General features: G+C 46.9%; 1 protein-coding gene across 1 annotated transcript in view; it reads right to left on the bottom strand.

Moving 5' to 3' along the window:
- The window catches only part of FAT4 (FAT atypical cadherin 4), a 115,707-nt gene extending 95,118 nt beyond the window's left edge, over positions 1-20,589 (bottom strand). Inside the window, exon 1 of the mRNA XM_079305970.1 lies at positions 15,178-20,589. Within this exon, the coding sequence (XP_079162096.1) occupies positions 15,178-20,460 (5,283 nt within the window). The 5' untranslated portion in view covers positions 20,461-20,589. The remainder of the gene's footprint in view (positions 1-15,177) is intronic.
- Positions 20,590-20,852: the final 263 nt, after the last annotated feature.

Genomic DNA, 20,852 nt, shown 5'->3' on the forward strand with positions numbered 1-20,852 from the left:
GTAGGAGCCACCCCCTAGAAACAATCACCAGTAATAGGAAAGAGTCCTGTTATATGGCTTGAGCAGCTTTACAAGTTAACATTATGCTTCAGAGCCAAGCAGGTAGCTTTCAGAACTGAGTAAGATCATCTAGAAGGCAGAAAAAATCTAGTTTGCTTATTCTAGTGCCTTCATTATGCTTCAAAACAGTGCAATAGAAACGCTATCCACATAGTTCTTTTTCAGTAGTGAGGTTATATTCTTATTAGGTGGGTCTTTAACTACACCAAGCAGCAAATCTGCACAGTGTTTACCTGGATGAGTCCCAACCTTTAGCAATCCCTTAGTTAACAGCCATATTTCAAAGTCAAATGGATAGAAAGCTTCCTTTAGACATGGCAGCAGGCATGGGGCTCTCTGATCCCCAGTGCCCATGCCCAGCAAACAGGGCAGAACCAGGGGTTCCAATGCTGCTATGGATAATTCCCCCACAGGCTGTGCTTCCAGCTGACTTACCTCCCAAAAACTAGAGGGGAAAAGCTGGCAGCACCTACTCCAAACCTGCCAGACACACATGTGCAAAGCTGATTAATGGCAACTAACAGGTGACAAATATTTCCGACACATTTTGGGCGAGCTGTCGCGGCACAGAGCCAGTAATCCCCTTAGCGTGACAGAGCCCGGGCTGGGACTCTGCCCAGCCCTGGGGACCTGCACCACAGCTTCATCCTTCCTGCTCTGGCCTTCCTCTGCTTCCTCCTCATTTTCCTGGGCTAGGACACAAGGCTGTGAGGAGCACAGCGTAAGGAACATCCATACGTTATCCCTAGGAAGATACACCAGGGGCACAGCAGCAACACAAACTGCAGTGGCAGCCATAAAAATATTAAAAAGTGATGAAATAATGATGATACCCACTCCTACAATTAATAGGAAGACAATTCCATGCACTCTGTCTTGCATTACACTTGAGTGGCTGGATTCAGTGTCTGCCCAGGTCTCACAGAGCTCCCCTACCCTGCAGGCAAAACTTGGTAGGTGCACAAACTTTTAATAAGAATAAGAGAATTGATGTGGTTTTATTATTACTAATAATTGGCATAACAATTTTTTTTAAGTTTCATTGTCAGTAATCTTTTACCCTAGCAATTAAGGAAGTATTAAATATCAAATTAGCTATCATACATTAACTTCTTCAGAATTAATCCTCTGTATTACAGACAAAACAACTGGTAGTTAAACAATTGTTAAATAGCTACAACATAATAAGCAACTCCAAGCTACTCATTTCTTAAATGTCAGTGAACAAAGATGAATGTTTTCCAACTGACTCGTGCAAGTAATCTCACTGGAGATGAAAGCTCTTTTACCATCATCTTTTTATTAAATCACTTCTTTCATGGGTTTACTTGATGAACATCCTTAATTTTGAAGTATTTGGTAATTAGCCTGGTCAAGGACAGTGCTGTATTCATGAGTACCCCTTACTCAACAAGAGCTATTTTTAGTACAAAAAACACAGATTAAAATCGATCAATCAATATTTGCTCTGAATGGGTAGTGTTTATCCCATAAAGTCTCAAAGTAGAAAAAATAGATACTACTACAGTGTAATGCTACAAGTGCTAATCTAAATTCAGATCAAAGTAGGATGTCAGTTATGGGATTACATTACAAAGGAACAAAACAATACAAACACAGCATTATCACAGGAAAAACAATGTATTTGTTACTGCAACTCCAATGTGTCTTTGAGAATCTCCACAGCTCCAAACCCTTGATTTGTAAGATTTACAGTGTAGGAACAAACCCTTATTTGTGCCACTGAAAGACCAGGCAGAACTTCCAGGAGCAACAACTTGTTTCCCTGCTCGCAGCAGAAGCCAGGTGTGACACCAAATGTGGGAAATGTCTGCCTGACACCAGCAAAGGTACAAGGAAAAAATAAATGCTGAACTGATTTGGATTTGGCCAGGCTGAATGGGGCACCCTGTGTCCTTGTTGGAACTGGAGGGTCCCTTGTGACCCATCCCATGGTTTGAACCCTTCGGTCCATTCCTCATCTTTGCACAGCCAAACACTGGTTCTGTTTTTCTCTGTTGCCCTGTCCCAGGACAGTGCCACAGGGTCCCTGTGAGCAGCACAGCTGTGAGTGCAGCACACAAAGGGCCAGCAGCTCTGCAGAGTCCCAGGGTGCAGGGACAGCCCCCAAGGACCCTTTCTGCTCTGCTGTAAGGAGCTGCAGGGATGCCCTGCACTGCCTGCCTGCCAAACACCAGCCAGGCTTGTCTCAGAAAAGAACCCTGCTTCTCAAAAAACTGCACTGCTTCAGCAGGGAACTCACAATGCAAAGAGAATTCTCATTTGCATCAGCTTTAAACATCCGTGTTCTGGCCCTACAAAGCCTATGGCTGATAAAGTACTCTTTCTCCTCGGCAATAATTGTAGTGAGAATGCAAAGATCTGGCAAGGTATTTGCTGCTGAAATACTTCTCTATTGCCATGGAGAATTTGGAATATCCACCACTGCACTGGAACAAAGTGAAGATAAAGGAGTTTGAATGCAACTATTATTGTTAGGATTTTCTTTCTTCTGTTTTTAAAAGCTCTGTGGATTTCAAAGGGGCAAGAATTAATCACAGAAATAAATCAAATACTGCTGCCAGTAACAGAGCAGGAAGAAGTGTTAAACAAAACCAATAAATACAAATGATTACTCACTCAAACACACTCACATAGATAATTACCATTTGTTAATTAACAGTGGAATGTAAGTTCCAAAGGTGCCACCAATGACAGAGAAAACTAGAATACAATTTCAATAAAAAAGAATAGTAATTGTCTTCTACAGTAAAGGTACTTAAATGGATCAGAGGCTGCACCTCTTTCCCTGGAGAAGGTGACACATCCCATTTTCTTGCCCTGACCTGGTCTCCCCAGCTTCTCTTCACCCTGTAAGAGGATGTGGGTGTTTCTCTGCTCTGCTGCCAGGAGCCCTCCCTGCCTGGGGAAAATCCTTCTGCAATCAGCCAAGTGCTCATCCTCAGTGACCACTGTGGCTGTGTGACTTGTCCTGGAGCCCTGGGATGATACATTCCTTCATTCCACTCATTCCTGGAATGCATTATCCACCAGGCAGGTCTGTAATGAGGGAGCTGTTCCACCACTAGCTAAATTTTCAGGTAACTTTTTTTGGTTTTTTGGCAGGTTTGTTGCAAGGCACAGGTAAAACCCAACCACTGCAACATTTCTGGCTTCAAAAGAACTGCTACTGAATAGAGAAGTCATGTTGTTAAAATTAAAAGTATGAGCTGCTGATTAAAGAAAAATGATAAGTTTAAACAGGAAAAAAAAAGATATAAGGACAGATAACATAATTTTATAGACAAAAAAAAGAACAGATGAAGGCTCAGTATAGAGAAAATTCTAAAGAAAATGGGTTATTCTGTGGCTCCAGTTATGCCAAGGATACAGTATGGTGACCTTTCCCATTGAGAGCAAGGTCCAGCCTTACAGAGGCATCCCTTCCCAGGAACCAAGAGGAGACTGTCCAGATGTTTGCTGAAAGCTTTCATACCAATGTCCAGTGCAGCCCATTTTCAGAAAATAGAGCCCCTGTCATCATAAAAATTAATGCAGACCAGCCTGGAGTAGAATTTACATTCCTCAAAAGACAGTAAATCCTCAAGAGGAGGGACCACCAGACCATCCCATCAGCATGTCACCATCCCACCAATGTTTTCAAAATCCAGGGGAGCCAGACAAAACCTATCAGCCTGTAACACAAACAATCCCTCTGAAGTGTGTGTTAGGCTCAGACTTGAAGCCATAAATCTTTCTGATGAGATATTCACACACTGTAAGAGACCTAATTCCATCCTCTGTCGTGATAAAACTGGATTTCAAATGCTTAGTGTGCACAGGCTGGCAACTGGGAAACTATCACTGGCTGAGCTTAATATCTTAGAGGGAAAATGATTTTTAGGGGACTCATTAGATGAGAACATTGAGCTGGAAGCTACTGACAGGCATTGACTGTGTAAACCTACAATGGCATATTTATAAAGCAGTTCAACATAGGATATATCTTTCAAAACATCCAAATTAAAGTCATCCCACTGAAGGTAGCCTGGTGTAACTTTCACCTTAAATCTATACACAACATCTGTTACATGGATTCAAGACTGCCACTACATTATATAAACTCTTGTACTTGTAAAGCTGTGCTGAATCACACAGCTGTATCCTACTATTCCCCTTCACATCACTGGGGGGAAAGAAAGAAATTAAAAATTAAAAAAAAAAAAAAAATCACAGCAATTCACAAAATGCTGTCAGCTAACATAAGGACAACTCTTCCCCAAAGGGGCAAAGATTCCCAAAAATAACTTATCTTGAGACCTCTGGTTTAAGAGCAGAGAATTGCAACTGATGTTACTGAACAGGAGCAAAAACTGTGGTGTCCCACACACCTCAGCATCCCCAAAACCCTGGGTGCTGTGTAGGATTCATTCAGGAGGCACATAATTACACTTTGCAGCAAGATGCAATCATTGCTGGTGGTAACCAACAACGTGGAATTACAAGTGGAATATGATAACCATTGTCAACTGCTTTGGACAGGGTTATAATTCCCTTACTTACAGGACAAAGTCCTCATCTTCCCACATGACAAAAAAAAAATCTCACATCTTGAGCCTTTCCACCAAGCACTTAGAAATGTCAAGCCAGAGCAATGGAATGTGGCTTAGGATTGGGAAAAACTTATCAAATCCCTGGTTTGCCATTCCAGCAGAGCAAAACACAAAAAGAAGTGTTGGTAAATCATTCAAAGTAGGTGTTACTTAACCTAAAAGCCACAGATTGTGACAGCTTTTCTCTCCCAAAACCATCAAATGACCTGGAGCACACATGATTATATTAAGCTCTTGATAGCTATCACATGGAAATTAATGTTTCTGGCTACATTTAGTATATTGTGAAATATTTGCCTGTGTTTTTATTGTGCACAACAACAACAACTCCAACTGTGCCTCTTCTACATTCTTTTATAACCATTTTATATGCTCAGTGGGGGGACAGAAAAAGAATTTAGTTAATCATTAAGCTTTTTCTTTCTAAAAGCAAGCCATGCTGACTGTCCCAATTAATCAATGTCTCTGGAAGTTGCAGAGGAAATTTAATGCACTGTTTCTGTTTCAGAATCCTTTATTCTAAGCACCAGCCTTCTGGTTTTCAAATGAAAAAATACACATACAGCCAGATATTTGCTATAATCATAATAAAATTGATTTTGGGGTGGTGGTGAAAATTATATTTCAGCCTACTAAAAGCAATCCCTTCATTACAACACAACTTTTTGAAATGAAAACTAAAAAAACTATGAGTAAACTGAATTTCTTATCAGGAGATTGTCACATCAAGTACCTACCCCAACTGAAGTCAGACAAAACAGCCACTTTTTGTCTTTATAAAAGTATTCCACAACAGAAAGCCTCTAAATTAATACTCAATTATTTTAACTATATGAGCAGTGAGAAGTGTTTTACTTACAAATTATATTCTAGAATTTGACTTCTCCACCCAGACTCCCACAACACATCCCTAGTTCTCTTCATTGGAATATTGTGCTGACACCATTGTCTTTTATTCCTTTCTACAGAGCCTCAGCCATGTGAAGTGCCTAATTATAGACTCCAGAATGTCTTGATTTCCTTATTTCCTTGGCAAGGGCCAAGCTTTTTGTTAGATGTTTAGTGTTTACCCCGTGTCACTTTCAATATAGATTTTAATTTACACAAGTAGAAGGTCTCCTCATGTACTCAGGCCCTTATTTTCTGCTTGGTTATACCAATGAAAATTAAGAGCAATTTAGCTAAACAAAATAGAGTTGTACTGAAGGAAAATTAGCATAACTCAAAGGAGAGCCAGTCCACTGTTTAGTAATAATTTCTTCCATATATTCTAGATTCTCATGCTTTAGAGAGTCAAAGCTGTAATAACAATGTTATGTTTTCACAGGGAAAAAAAAAAAAGGAGCATTTTCTTACTCACACAAAAGGGCTTTTTTTCTTTTTCTAAGAAAAGGGAACGTAGCTGGGCTGCATTTATTTTTCTATTTGTATAGTGGTAGCCACAATTAATAATCATAATATTATGGTGTATTTTTAGAAGAGACTGTTCTCTACATGTGAGACCTCATGGCATCAGAAAAGCAGATTCAATTTTATGGCACTGAACTTCAGAATGAAAAAACATCTCCCTCCATCAGTTTTGGGCAGCTTTGCTGTTGTAAATTGTATTTCCATGGGTGTTTTAAAAACAGATACATGTGGAATGATCAAGGAAGGACAGAAAGAGTATCTAGATGACAACAGCCCAAAACAGCCCTGATTTGGATGAAGTTTAGTTACACCATTAGGAGTATGACTTTTCCATCAGATTTTTTCAACTTAATGACTGCAAATTGAAAAAATACCTTCAAAATTAAATTTATTTGCCCTAGTGTGAAGTCTCATGTGCCATTTTTCTCCCATGCTCACCAGGGAGAACATCTTGCAGATTTCCAGCTACCATACCATCATTTACAAGACAAGCGCCCTTGAAAGAAATTGCCTCTAAGATTTTGCTTTAGATAGAGGGAGGGAAAAAAGGTTTTGTTTCTCCTCCCTTCTCCCCAGCCTTGCCCTGATGGATGGTGCTGCTCATGGGTGGAACAGCTCTGACAGGCTTGGAACAGCCACCACATTATTTCTGCAAGCAGCTTTAAAGTTCAGACATGACATCTCCAGATAGCAGTGACCAGCTCATTTCTAGAACAATAAATAACAAATGCCAAGAAGAACTGGGCTGGGCTTTGCCCAGATTAAGAGTGTAGGACTTGCTCTTCCTTCACACAGTGGCCTGGATTCCTCCTGGGCACCACCTGGGAGGGCAGGGCAGTATTTGGGCATGAGTGTCCATGTGTTTACATCTGATGTTTACAGACAGGTATCAGAGCATGGCCATAAATAAATAACTGTGGTGATAAATCACCTGTGTGAGAGGAGAGGCAGCCACGTGCTTCCAAGGCTTCCCAGATTTTAGGAGCTACTCCAGCAGGGGATGGGGATTTTTCTATTAGCAGATAAGAACTGAAGGCTGGACAGCATGACATAAATCCCTGAAGATCCATTATTGTTCATTTGTTAGAGAGACCTAAAAGGAGGGCTTAGCTCCAGCCCCTGGCGTCCTACCGAGAAGGAATATTGAATTTACACAACTCCTTTCCTACCCTGTAAAATGTATCAAAATAAACACATTACACAATGCAGTTGTCTTCCTCCCCTCTCAGCCATCCCTCACACACAAACTCAAAACAGCACTGAGGAGAAAGAAAGAAAAACACGAGCCCAACACAATAAGAGACACCTTTATCAGCCTCAGCCATCTGTGTTCCTCCAGCCTGATCCAAGCATTTTGGCAGGCATGTGTGCAGCCTGCTCCTACCCCATATCATCCTGCCCTGCTAGGAAAAGTCCCCTCCCTCTTCCTCCCCTCTCTGCTGGCAGTGCTCTGAGTCTGTTAATTCCAGCACTTGAAATAACAAGGTATTGGTGTGCATATGTTGAATTAATCACATCTCAACATAATCACTTAACCTCGTTCTGAGGAACTGCAACCCCACTTGGTAGCTTGGCCCAAAAAACAACCAGATGTCAAAAAAACCCCACACAACTTTCAGTGCTGACCAAAGGACTTATCTGGAGTTTAGAAATGTATAGGTAAAAAAAAAATAAAACAGGCTAATTCCTCAAAAGTTTGAAGTGCATGAGTTAATGGCACTGCTAAAGAAAGAAAACAGTGGTAAGGAAATCACCACCACCATAAATTAGTTCCCAGACAATCTGACATGATCCTACCAGGGTTAAAAATCTGGATTTTCATTAATTTGCTCACTGAAATCATAAAGGTTCAAATTCTTTCCTCAAAGCAAGAAGGCACAAAAACTTTATAAGGCAACTTTCAAATCATGCTCAAGAAAAAAAGTTATTTAAATAGAAATTCAGAAATGCAGGTCTCAGAAGAGTAAGAGTACAATAAACTAGTGAGTTCACCTTCTGTTTCTAAACAGCCATGTAACAGCAGCATATCTTCAATATTTCAGGAAGCATGACATTTTGATAGATTAAAAAGAAATGCTGTATTGAAAAGAAAAAGAATGGAAATGGGGAAAACACCAGGAACCCTGAAGTGTAATATTATAGAAGAAAACCCCTATGGAAAAGTCAGGCTTTAAACACATATATTACAGATGTGCAGCTCTGGCATCTTATTTATTCCTCTGAACTATTTCAGGAGAATTCTCTTAATTCATCAAAAATGATCCAGAAAGGAGTTGACATGAAAAGCATTCAGCTCAGCTCTCTCTCCAGCTCTCCAAGGAACAATTTATCTCCTAGTACACTGCAGGGAAACAGAATCACCAATTTCCCCATACACTGTGCCCATGGCAAACACCCCTCCAGCTTAAAGCTGAGTTCTTTCTGTCTTAATATACATAATGCCCTGTGAGGTGAATTTGGTTTTTTCTCCTCTCCCCAGATGCTTCAGGATGCTGCACATCAAGTTCTTGTTTTGAAAGCAAATTAATATGGCATGGTTTAATTCAGTGCTATCCAGTGTTGGATGCTGCTTAAATTAATCTGGTACAAGTAGGGTAGAAATTCTGTTCATAGCTCAGAAAGAGGACTACACATCTGGGTAGGTGAAATGTATATACATGTACTTAGAACTAACAGACTTCTGGATTATACTGCAGCTACCAAAAATGAAATGTTTGCCTTAAAACCCAAAGAGGACTAGGTATGAAGCACTTGTTTAAAACCTTAAATTAATGTTATTCTCATTTATATTTTAGACAAATTCAAACAATCTCCAAAGAAATCCTTGAGGAAAAAAACTTTAAATGGTTTTATAACCAAAACTAACACTCATTAGCATAACTCACTGGGTTGAAAGTTGTCTTCTGTTACTTTTTGCTTCAATAGTAGATGACAAACTTGCATCAGCATCAGAGCAGAGTTGTGACCCAGCTCCACAAGCAGAAAGCTCCCAAAGGCAGGACATGCACAGGGGGCTGCTGGCCCAGCTCTGCTCTCCAGGAGAGCACAGCAATGAGACATGATGCTCCACCTGGGGATGGAGACCTCCAAAAGCAGCCTGTCCTAACCCAGCTCATAAATCCCCTCTTCATTCCCATCAGGGACAGTCAAGCTCCATACTCTTAAGATGCCCCATAAAAGAGAGATCCAACTTACAGCCTGGAAAGGAGTCAAAAGTAACTTGTAAAACACAAAGTCTCCAGCTCATCAGTTTTATCAGTGCTACTCACACAGAATTTAATAAGGAGTAGATGACATGAGGGCTGGAGACCTCTTCTGTCAAGACAGGCTGGCAGAGCTGGGGCTGTTCAGCCTGGAGAAGAGTCCAGGGAGATTTTAGAGCACCTTCCAGTGTCTGAAGGGATATGGGAGAGCTGGAGAGGGACTGTTCACAAGGGTCAATATATAGCACTGCACAAGCCTATTCTCATTCATTTCACCAAAAGATCTGTGAGAAAAACCCTGTCTTCATGTTCCAGCTCTATTAGAGAATCCAAACCAGCTTCACAGGGCTCTTAGCAGCCATATTCCCTTACCTGGCCACTGCAGGGAACCCAAACTTGGCCATGGGAGGACAGAGAGTAGCAGGTGAGAACATGAACCACAAGAAGATGCTCTTCTCCAAAAGGAGCCCCCAAAAGCTCCTTCCACCTGTCTGAGCCTCAGAGCTGCTAAATGCCCTTCTGTCTGTAGGTCTGGATGGCTGCATGAATTGCAGCAGAACCCTTACACACTTATTTAAGATCAAGATCCCTTATTAAGACTGTGTCAATACAAGCCACAGCCTACCTACCATCAGCATGCATGATGACTGCAGGACACAAAACTCTTGTTTCCTTTACTTTTTGTATAGCTGTTGGCACATAAATTACCACTTCATAACAGGCCCTCTGAAATTCTTTTGCATTAACTAACAGAGCTCGATGTATTTTTACAGCATGATCAGGGCTATCAGTTTCCATCTGCTCTACTGTCCTTTTGGAATGTTTTTGCTGTGAGGAAGTAAACAAAAATAGATCACTGTAAAAACAAACCTGCCTGACAGTCTAGACTGAGGGTCTAATTAAAAATAAGATTTATTAGAATAGAGAGAAACGTGGCAGCAAAACAAAGACACAGTTTCTCTAACATATCTGGTATTATTCTTGGCAAAGCCCAGTCAGGCTATAAACTCACTGAAACAGATCAGTGTGGCACTGATGCACCATTCTGATCTAGCATCACTTCTCCAGACTGGGGGAATGTGTGAAGATAACTCCTTGTCTCACTTCAATCTCAGTCACCATAAATTCCTTTTTTAATTGGAGCTCAAGTGTGCTAGGGCTTGCCTCCACACAAGGTCTTGCAAAAAAAGGTCTTAACCAAAGTGAGTTAACAGTAATGCTAGTCTAGACACAGTTAAAACAAACTGTGCCAGCAGAGCTATGTCATGCCAAGGGCTTGCTTTGATATAAATTAGATGGACACCTTGCTCCTGGAGGGGTGGGAAGTGGCAATTCAGACTTGGAAAGACTCAGAACATGGAAACTTGTGCCAGTGGAAAGGGAATGAGCATCCTTTGGGGTGCAGGCTCAGAGAAACAGCAGCAAAGATCTCAGACAGCACCCCCAGCACACCAGCAAAGATCCAGGAGAGGGCTGGGGACACCAAGAGGGCAAGCAGGCTTTGCTGACCAATTTCTGGAGCAGATGAGCAGCCACTGACTGCTCCCCTAACACATGGAAAGAACCCTGTGCTCCCCCAGCCCTGGGGGTATCATTTTACACAGAATAAGGACTCACTAACATCCACAGGGCCCAAGAACCATTTGGAGATTTGGATGAAAAATTTAACACTTAGCAAAAATAAGCACATGAAAATTTTGCCCTGTTTTTTTGGCTATTATTTCTAGTGTTTGCACTAGAGAGGCATGAAAAATAATATTTTCCGTAATAAAGAATGTTGTTTTTAGAAGTCTAGTGATTTTTACCATAAAAATTACAAAGTGACCTCACATGCAAAAATGCCCAAAGGCTGCTCAAATAGCAAAGAAATGAGAAATTCTAGATATTAAGAACATGTAGCAAGCAGAATCATTAAAGAAATTAGAGAGGATGAAAAAAGGGCCAACTTTGAACCAAAACATACAAATTGGTTTTGAATAGTTTTCCACATAAGGAACATTCATCTCCCCACTCCAGTTCAAGGACAGCTTAGAGATCCTTTCTCAGATTGTGCAAATGACAGCAGTAACTTGAATAATTACACATTTCTTAGAATCAGCAATATCAGCTTTAGAAAGAAAAGAAAAAAAGTGTGTTTGGAGCTGGGACAAGGCAGCAGATTTGCATTGTTTACTCCAAGGTTTCATAAGCAGTTTCCTTTGTCAGGCAACAATTGGTGTGCCATGTATCATTAAAGAATCGATTTATAAATAGCATGAATACAAGGAGAACCCCATTGTTCTTATTTGTGCTGGTAAATAAGAGACGTGCCAAGATAAGATTTCTCTGAAGTGAAACTTCCCTAGCTAAATGTAAAGCCTTCCATCAGCCAGCTTGGCTGGACAAGTGTCACCTTCAGTGGCCCCAGCAGGCCACCCCTTTTCCTCTGTGCAGATCTTCACTAAGCATTGCCTGAAATCCCCACATCTTGCCTGGATAAAGAACAAAACCTTCCCTGGCTTGAAAGTGCAAGATTCCCAACAGTGCCAATCATGAAGTACTCACAGGATGAAGCCACAAATGTACAAGTGCAGAAGAAAAATCCAGTGTCTCATTTCTCCCTGTCTCCCTCTTTTGAGAGGATATTACCATTCCCAGGTAAACAGCACTAACAGGACCACTGACCTGCCTCTCCAAGTATTTCCATTTTTAAATCAATAAACCTCTCAAGCAAGCCCACAGCTCCCTCCAAGGAAGCCACCCACTGAAGGGTTAAACATGCAAACTGGAGATCTGTCTAATTCCTCTTAATCCCTGGTAACACAGCACAGAAGATGAGGTATTGTCCCTGGGTTGTTATTATTGCTGCCAGACACAAACCAGGGGACAACACACAAATACATCCACCTAAAATATCCTGCAGCATGGTCCTTGCTGGGGGAGCCAGGGCTGAGGGGAGCCATGGGGTGTGCAAGTGATGCCAGCAGGCATCAATCATTCTATATTAAATATAACATCATAAATATAAAATAAATATTAAAACTCTCAGCCCTGCCCAAAAGGTTGAAAGAGAATTTATGACGGAATGCCAAAAGAAAGGAGTTTAGCAATTGCTAAGGGGATTTTCCTAGCAGAAACATTAGCAAACTGAAGGACCCCTTTAGGACAGCTACATTATTTTTTTTTTACATGAGATCAACAGTGAAGATTCTCTTAACACTGGAAGAAGCACTTGCATCTTCTTTACAAATCTCAAATATTTGGTATTTGAAGAAAACTTTACCTCACCACTTGCACTTTCCTGATACACACCCCACCACTTTTCTCTCCATATGGTAACAACAAACACAAACACACACAAGGTAACAACAAGTGCTAAAAAAAAGCAACAATTTGTAAACAGACCTGTCTGTTTCCTAAACTTTTGTTGTTACTTTACTGAAAGTAACAGAAACCTTCAGTTTCAAGGCATGTCAGCTTGTTGGGTTCAGCACAAGGGATTCCTGCCACTGCAAAGCTCTGCCCTTGGACACTTCACAAAGCACCTACACACCACCCTGGGAGCTGTGCAGTCAGTGGGTCTTTACCTGATCCCACAGGGAAAAACCCAGGAGTGGATGAGAAACATTGAAAAGATACTTTTTTTCATCAGTTAGGACACTAAGTGGATCTTTTCCATATATTTGATACTATTTTTAAAAATAAATAAAATAAATTAGTGACAAAATTTAGGGGGGAAAAAGGATACAAAAACCACACCACTTCTCAAGGACAAGGATTAATTATTAATTCAAGTGGTTGCACTCTTCTTTTCTCCTGCCTGCTGGCAAGACAAAGCCGTGTCTCTGTTTGGAAACTGTAAATGTCTCTATTTCACACCAGGTATCTGTCACCCCAGCCCACTGCTGCAGTCTGTATCACACAAAAGAACTATTAACTTCTTTACCCTCTCTGCCCTGCTGGCCAATCTCAGACAGCACTTTAGCACTGGGCAGCTCCCCGTGCTCAGAGGTTCTCCCACATGGTGCAATTAAGATAATTTCTGCCATCAGGGCAGAGAGTGTGCCAGACAATGAAGAATAATTATGTAGACATTGTTAAGAACATCCTATTACCATTCTTCCCTTTCTCTTCAACCATACCGAGACAAAACCCAACACAGTCTTCATAAAACAAGAAATAAAATACACAATATTCATGTTTTCTCCCCACCAAGAAAAAAAAAATTCAAACCAAAACCAACAAACAAAATTAAATAGAAAAAAAAATATTTATAAATACGTGGGAAAAAAAGCTGTGTTGCTTATTCAGCACCCACTGACAGTCAGCTTGCACAAAGAATGTCACTGAAGTAGTTCTTGTGTTGGACAGCACAAGCCTTCCAGACAAATCCCATCAGTTAAGAGGAAGACTGCATATGGTTATGTTTTTGCAAGTAGAAAGCTGATTATAATTTATAATACATTTATAAAGAAGCACAGTAAGCTAATTACATTTGGGAGAAGGCACATTTTAGAGGCTATAAAGATACAACCAGTAATGGGAAATTCTTACTCCCAATTATGCCTGTCAAAGTTCTTTACAGAATAAAACATTTGCTTGTGATTTCAGAAGTGGTTTGCATTCAACAGTGTAAAAGTTGTTCAAGGTTTCAATGGTTGCTCTCTTCCCTGCTCAGCAAACACTCATGTTAAATGCTTTTACAACATGTAAGAACATTGCAGCCACAGGGTTGGGTCTCTTGTGAGTCCTCTAATCAAGAAACTCTTTGCTCAAATTCAGAGCTGAAGGGTCATGATCCAAATGCCCAGTGACAAAGGCCTGACTCTCAAAACAACCCTCCATCAAGACAAAATGTGACATAATAGTAAGGAAAAAATTATCAAAGTGTAGCTTTTACAAACTGCTGCACAACATGGATATTCTCATAAAAGCAGCATGCACTATTTAAATCAGGTCATTTTTCAACATGCTGCTGTTGGACAAATCATGACCATCAGCACCACACTGCATGCACACTGGGATGGGATCACATCCAAGATGGAACAGTGCTGAAATTCCCTGACAATCATTTCACAGAGGATGTGTCACTGCCAGTATAGGAGAGCAAGGTTACACACCTACACAGATCATATTTAACCTGCAGAAGAAACAACACAGCAGCTATGAAGAGAAAAAATCCACAGCTGACAAGTAAGGATTGGAAATGCCACTTTTGCTAAAATCAAACAAAAAAACCCCAAACCTGCAAGCTACCACAGTGCCAAAAGTAAGACTTAACTCCCAGGAGGAAGCATGGCTGGGGATCTGTAGGGGTGTGCAGTACTGGGGGAGTATGTTCAGCCAGAGAGGGAAATGGTTGGAGCAGCACACTCTACCAGCATCCTCTGCTGGCTGACTCCCTCAGCAGGGCAGCCCCAAACCCCCAGGAATGGCTGGTCAGAGGCTGGTGCTGAAGTGCAGAAGGCAGTTCCAGGAGATGCTGCAGCTTGAAGCAAACACAAGACTCCTTTTCACACCTGGCTTCTCAGTATTACTGAGAAGAGGACATGAATGGTGTGAATGATCAGCTCTGTGACTGAAGACAGAGCAAGTACTACACCTGTACTTCACAGATCACTTTCCACACCTGGTTTGCACCCTTTGCTTTTCAAGCTAGTCAGGCAGAAGACCTTTAAAGACCCTTCAGTCAAGGCAAACGGCTTTGTGCTAAGGGAAGCTGCCAACTAAAATGTTACACTTTTACCACCAAGAACAGAAACACAACCACTTCCATACTCATCAGCGAGCTAGGTGAGAGAGACAACCTAAATTGGAGGGCGGGATGGCCAGAACTTCCATGACTGGAGACACCGCACTGCTCAGAGCCAGCTCCCAGGCAGAAGCACAGTAGTGACAGAGTAAGGCTTTACCTGTGCTCGCTGTGTGCGGGGCAGCAGCGCCGATTTCTCGATGGCGTAGACATCCACCAGGTAGAGGCGCGCGCCCTGCTCGCGGTCCAGCACGGCGGCGGTCTGCAGCAGGCCCGAGCGGCGCCCCACGGTGAAGAGGCGGCCCAGGCTGCGCTGCCCGCCGCGCACCGACACGATGTAGTACTCCACCTGCGCCGCCGCGCCCCGCGGGCTGGCCGCCTGCACGGACACCACGCTGGTGCCGACGGGCTCGCCCTCCTTCAGCACCGTCACGTACTTGGGCTGAGTGAACACCGGCCCGTCCGCGCCCCGCAGGATCACGGTCAGCTCGGTGGTGGATCTCCTCCTCTCGGCGCCCAGGTCGGTGGCGGACACGATGAGGTTGTAGACGAGCTGGGAAGGCACCAAGGCCGAGGCCACCCTCAAGTCGCCGCTGTAGCGATCCACGATGAAGGTCTCGGTGTCGCCGTTGACGATCTCGTACTCCACCTCCCCGTTGGCACCCTCGTCGGGATCCGCGGCCACGATGGTGGTGAGCACGGAGCCGATCACCACCGAGGGGTCGGCGGCCAGCGCGTTCTGCGACACGAACACGGGCACGTTGTCGTTCTGGTCCGTCACCAGCACGGTGACGTTCTTGAGAGCGAACCGCCGGGACTCCACGGGAACGGCCTGGTCCGTGGCCTTGACCGTCAGCTCAAAGAGATTGGCGAACTCCCGGTCGATCTCGGCGTTGGTGAATATGGTGCCCCTCGCCCCGTCGATGCGGAAATGGCTCCCCCTTGGCGTCTGCTGGATGATGGCGTACACCAGCTGCCCGTTGATATCCGCGTCCGGATCGTGGGCGCTCACGGAAACCACCGAGGTGCCCACGGGAACGTTCTCAACGATGGATTTAAAGATGTCCCCAGGAGGGAAGTGAGGGGCGTTATCGTTGAAATCCCTCACGTGTATCACCACCGACATGGTGGAGGAGCGCGGGGGCCTGCCTTGGTCCTTCGCCGTAATGTTGAGCTTATACAGAGATTGCGTCTCAAAGTCCAGTTTCTTGGCGAGGAAAATACTCCCGGTGTTGGGACTGATGCTAAAGGTCCCGTGATTGTTTGTCCCCGTGATGCTGTAGTGGAGGTCAGCGTTGTCACCTGAGTCAGAATCGGTGGCAGTGACAGATGACACAAGCTCGCCCACCCGCATATTTTCCAAGACATCCACTAACAAGGTGGATTGAGGGAAGGAAGGGTTGTTGTCATTTTCATCCAATACATCGATGCTCAACATGCAGGTTGAGCTTAGGGACACGGCTCCAGAGTCTACTGCTTGGATGACAAGGGAATACGATGCAGTAGCCTCATGATCCAGTCTGCCCACCAAGGTCACTTGGCCTGTGCTGCTGTCTATTGCAAACTGATTTTCCTCATTTCCCTTGATTACAGAGTAGTGAATCAACCCATTAACCCCTTCATCAACATCTGAGGCAGAAACCCTCAGCACCTGTGTCAGATTTGCTGCCAGTTCTGATATAGTAGCTTGGTAAAGATCTTTCAAAAATTTTGGGGCGTTATCATTGACGTCCTTCATGTAGATCTGCACAGTTGCCTGATCCTTTAGAGGCTTTGGCAACCCCTGATCTGTTGCTATTACCGTAAGACTAAATACTGCAGCTCCCCTCTGCCTCATGAGGGCTTCTCTGTCAAACTGGTGAGTGCTTCTGATTTCCCCAGTTACTGTGTTCAGCTCGAAATCTGGCTGCATATGCTCAAATGAATACCTGACCTCACCATTCGGCCCAAAGTCTTTATCTACAGCATTTATTTTACCCACATACGACCCCCCTCTCTGTTCCTCTTCAAAATAAAACACATAGTTGGTACTGTTGAACAGGGGCCTGTTATCATTTACATCCTCCAGAATCACAGTAACGTTCACAGTAGCATTGAGGGGTTCTACTGCTCTGTCAGAGGCAACCACCAGTAAAACATATCTTTCCTGAAGCTCACGGTCCAGTTCACTTTTTATATACAGCTGACCATCTGGGAATATGCCAAAGGCATCCCCAGCATTTCCTTCAATTATACTGTAAGCTATTTCACCGTTCACTCCCGAGTCTTTGTCAGAAGCCTGCACCTTAAAGAACCTGGAATTCACAGGCTCTGACTCCAAAATAGTAACTTCATAGGAAAGCTGGTCAAACACAGGAGGGTTATCATTCACATCATGGACAGAGACAGTCAGGATAAAGTTGGAGGACAGCTGGGGCACCCCCATATCCGAGGCCAGGATTTCAACCTGGTAAGACCCAGCGTTTATGTCAAGCGGCCCCGTTAGGCTTATAGCACCAGTTTGTTCATTGATTGAGAACAAGCCCTTTGGGTTTTGCTTAAGGCTGTAAAGGACCATGCCATTAACACCTTCATCAGGATCAAGAGCTTTGGCCTGGAATATGGTATGCCCAGCTTTCCAGTTCTCAACAACATTTACACTTTCCACCACTTGAACGAAGTGTGGGGAGTTGTCATTTAAATCTTTGACAGTTATATTGACCACAGCATCGCCAGTTATCGCCCCACCCCTAGCAACCACCTTCAGCTGGTAAAATGCTTGCTCCTCCCTGTCAATAATGCTGGCTGTGGTGATCTGCCCTGTCACCCTGTTGATGGCAAACGCGCCCCTCTGGTCACCCGTGGTGATGAGGTAACTGATGTTGGTGTTGAGGTCCATGGTGGAAGCAAAAACAGTGCCCACATGGTAACCCAGGGCAACATTTTCAAAGACAACAAAACTGTACGTGCCCTGGCTGAAGACAGGGGGGTTGTCCTGTGTGTCCAGGACAGTGATGGTGACGATGGCTTGGTTCTGCGACTGAAGATGGCCACCGTCAGTGGCCACGATCTGCAACTGGTAAGCAGTTTTCTCCTCCCTGTCAAGGGCTATTTTTGTAGTGATGACCCCCGTCTGCCCATGGACCTGAAACCTGGAGGTATCTCCAGCTGAGATGCTGTACTTGACTGTGCCATTGGGTCCCAGGTCAGGGTCTGTGGCAGACACGGTGGTCACATAGGTGCCGGCTGGCTCATTCTCTTGGATATGGGCAAAATACTGGACGGGGTAAAACACAGGGCTATTGTCATTCACATCCAGGATGGTCACGTTAACTCGGGCTATGGAGGAGAGGGGAGGAGAGCCCAAATCAGTGGCCAGCACCTGCAAGGAGAAGTGAGACTGCTCCTCCCTGTCCAGTTGCGAGACGGTGCTGAGCTTGCCCGAAACCGGGTCCAAGCGGAACGTGAGGCGAGGGGTGACAGAGGAGGGGCCAGCTGCTGCCAGCGCCGGCTCGGCCTCCTGCAGGGAGAAGCGGACAGTGCCATTGTCCCCCAGGTCCCCGTCACTGGCACTCAGGACAAGCAGCTCAGTCCCTGGGGGCGAGTTTTCCGCCAGGGACACGCGGTAACCCTCGGGCTGACCGAAGCGAGGCTTGTTGTCATTGACATCCAGGACGGTCACCACCAGCTGGGCGTAGGAGAACTTGGGCTGCACGCCCTGGTCGCGGGCGCTGATGTTGAGCACCACCTGAGAGGCAGTCTCCCGGTCCAGCCCGCTGGAGCTGGCGCTGCCTGCGGCGTGCCCCGCCTCGGGGACAGCCGTGGTGACCAGCCCGCTGTGCTCGCTGATGCGGAACCAGCCCAGCTCGTTGCCCGAGACGATGCTGTACTTGAGGTTGGCGTTGAGCCCCGAGTCGCGGTCCGTGGCGCTCAGGCCCCGCACGTAGCTGCCCAGGGGCACGTCCTCGCTGATGTTCACCCTGTACACCGCCTGCCCGAACACGGGCGGGTGGTCGTTGATGTCGTTCACGAAGATCACCAGGCTGGCCACCGAGGAGCGGCTGACGGGAGCCGCCACGGCTCCCTCGGGGGTGAAGACGGAAGGCGGAGAGCCCGGAGGGGGCGGCGGGGCCCCGTAGTTATCCGCCACCGCCACGGTAAGGTTGTAAGCCGGGATGCGCTCCCGGTCCAGCGCGGCCGCCACCTTGATGAGGCTGAGGTTGGGCACCTTGCTGCTGTGCACCTCGAAGTGCCGCTGCTCGTTCCCCGCCAGGATGGACACGGAGATGTTCCCGTTGGCCGCGGGAGAATCGGCATCGCTCACCGTCAGCAGGGCCACCACCGTGCCGGGGGCCGCGTTCTCATCCACGGAGGCGAAGCGGGAGGTGGCGGGGAAGTAGCGGAACTTGACGCGGGGCTCGTTGTCGTTGACGTCGAGCAGGCGGATGAGCGCCTCGGCCCGGCCGCTGAGCGCCGGCACGCCGCGGTCCGTGGCCTGCACGGTCAGCGAGTACTGCTGCCGCGCCTCGTAGTCCAGGCGCTCCCGGATGCGGATCACCCCGCTCTCGGGGTCCACCTCGAAGGGCAGGCTGCCAGCCCCGTCCCCGGCGCCGCTGCCGTCGCCTCCCTCCAGGCGGTAGCGGATGTCAGCGTTGGTGCCCTCGTCGGCGTCGGCCGCGGCCACCTGCAGGACGCTGGCCCCGACGGGCGCGTCCTCGGGCACCCGAGCCTGGTACAGCGCCTGGCTGAAGATGGGCGGGTTGTCATTGATATCCTGCACGGTGACGTTCACCTGGAGGTACCCTCGCCGGCGGGGCTCGCCCTTGTCCTCCACCTGCACCAGCAGCTGGTAGGTGGGGGTGGCCTCCCGGTCCAGCCCTCCGCGGGAAACCAGGTGCAGGAACGCTCCCTCCCCGCTGGGGTTGAGGGTGATGTTGAGGCGGAACCGGCCCTCCTCGTTGCCGGCCACGATCCGGTAGGAGCCGTGGTCCACGCCGTTGGTGCCGCTGTCGGCGTCCGTGGCCGTGTCCAGGATGAGCTGGCGCCCGCTGCCCGTGTCCTCCTTGAAAGTCACCACGATGGAGGGGTCGGGGAAGACGGGCGCGTTGTCGTTGAGGTCGAGCACCAGGACGCGCACCTCGCTGGGGTAGGTGGGCTGGCTGGACAGCACCACCAGGTCCACCACGTCGCTGGCCAGGCTCTCGCGGTCGATGGTGGCGCGGGTGTGCAGCGCGCCCGAGGTGGCGTTGATGGCGAACAGCTCGTGGTGCTCGCTGAGGCGGTAGGTGAAGCCGGGCCGGGTGGCGATGGTGCCCACCCAGGTGCCGGCCGGCTGCTCCTCCAGCACCCGGAACACCTGGCGCGGCTCCGCGGCGGCGGCGCTCCCCAGCGGCGGCAGCAGCGGCAGCAGCAGCGACAGCAGCAGCGGCGGCCCGCGGCCCGCGGCGACCCGCGGCCGGCCCATGGCGACCAGAGGGAGCAGCGCCCCGAGGGGGCGGCCCGGCAGCGCCGCTCGCCCCGCTCCCGCTGCCTCTGCCGGCACCGCGGACGCTGCGCTCCGGACGCGGACGGCAGCGCACCCGGCGCTCACGGGACGCTCCGGCTCTGCCTCAGCCGCTCCTCCCGCCGCCGCTCCGGGGCTGGGGGGCGGCCGGGGGCGCCGCGCCGCATCGCCGCTCAGCAGCCGCCGCCGCTCCCGCCGCCTGCCCGCCGCCCCGCCGGCATGGCCCCGCCGCTCCGCGATCCGCGCCCGCCCGGACCCAACTTTGCCCGGCGCTCATGGGTCCCGGCCCTCTTGACGCCCGGGCCGGCTCCCCCCACGGCCGCCCATTGGCCGCCGCTCCGCCCGCCCCGCCC

This window comes from Erithacus rubecula (assembly GCF_903797595.1).
Source record: "Erithacus rubecula genome assembly, chromosome: 5".
Taxonomy (NCBI): Eukaryota; Metazoa; Chordata; class Aves; order Passeriformes; family Muscicapidae; genus Erithacus; species Erithacus rubecula.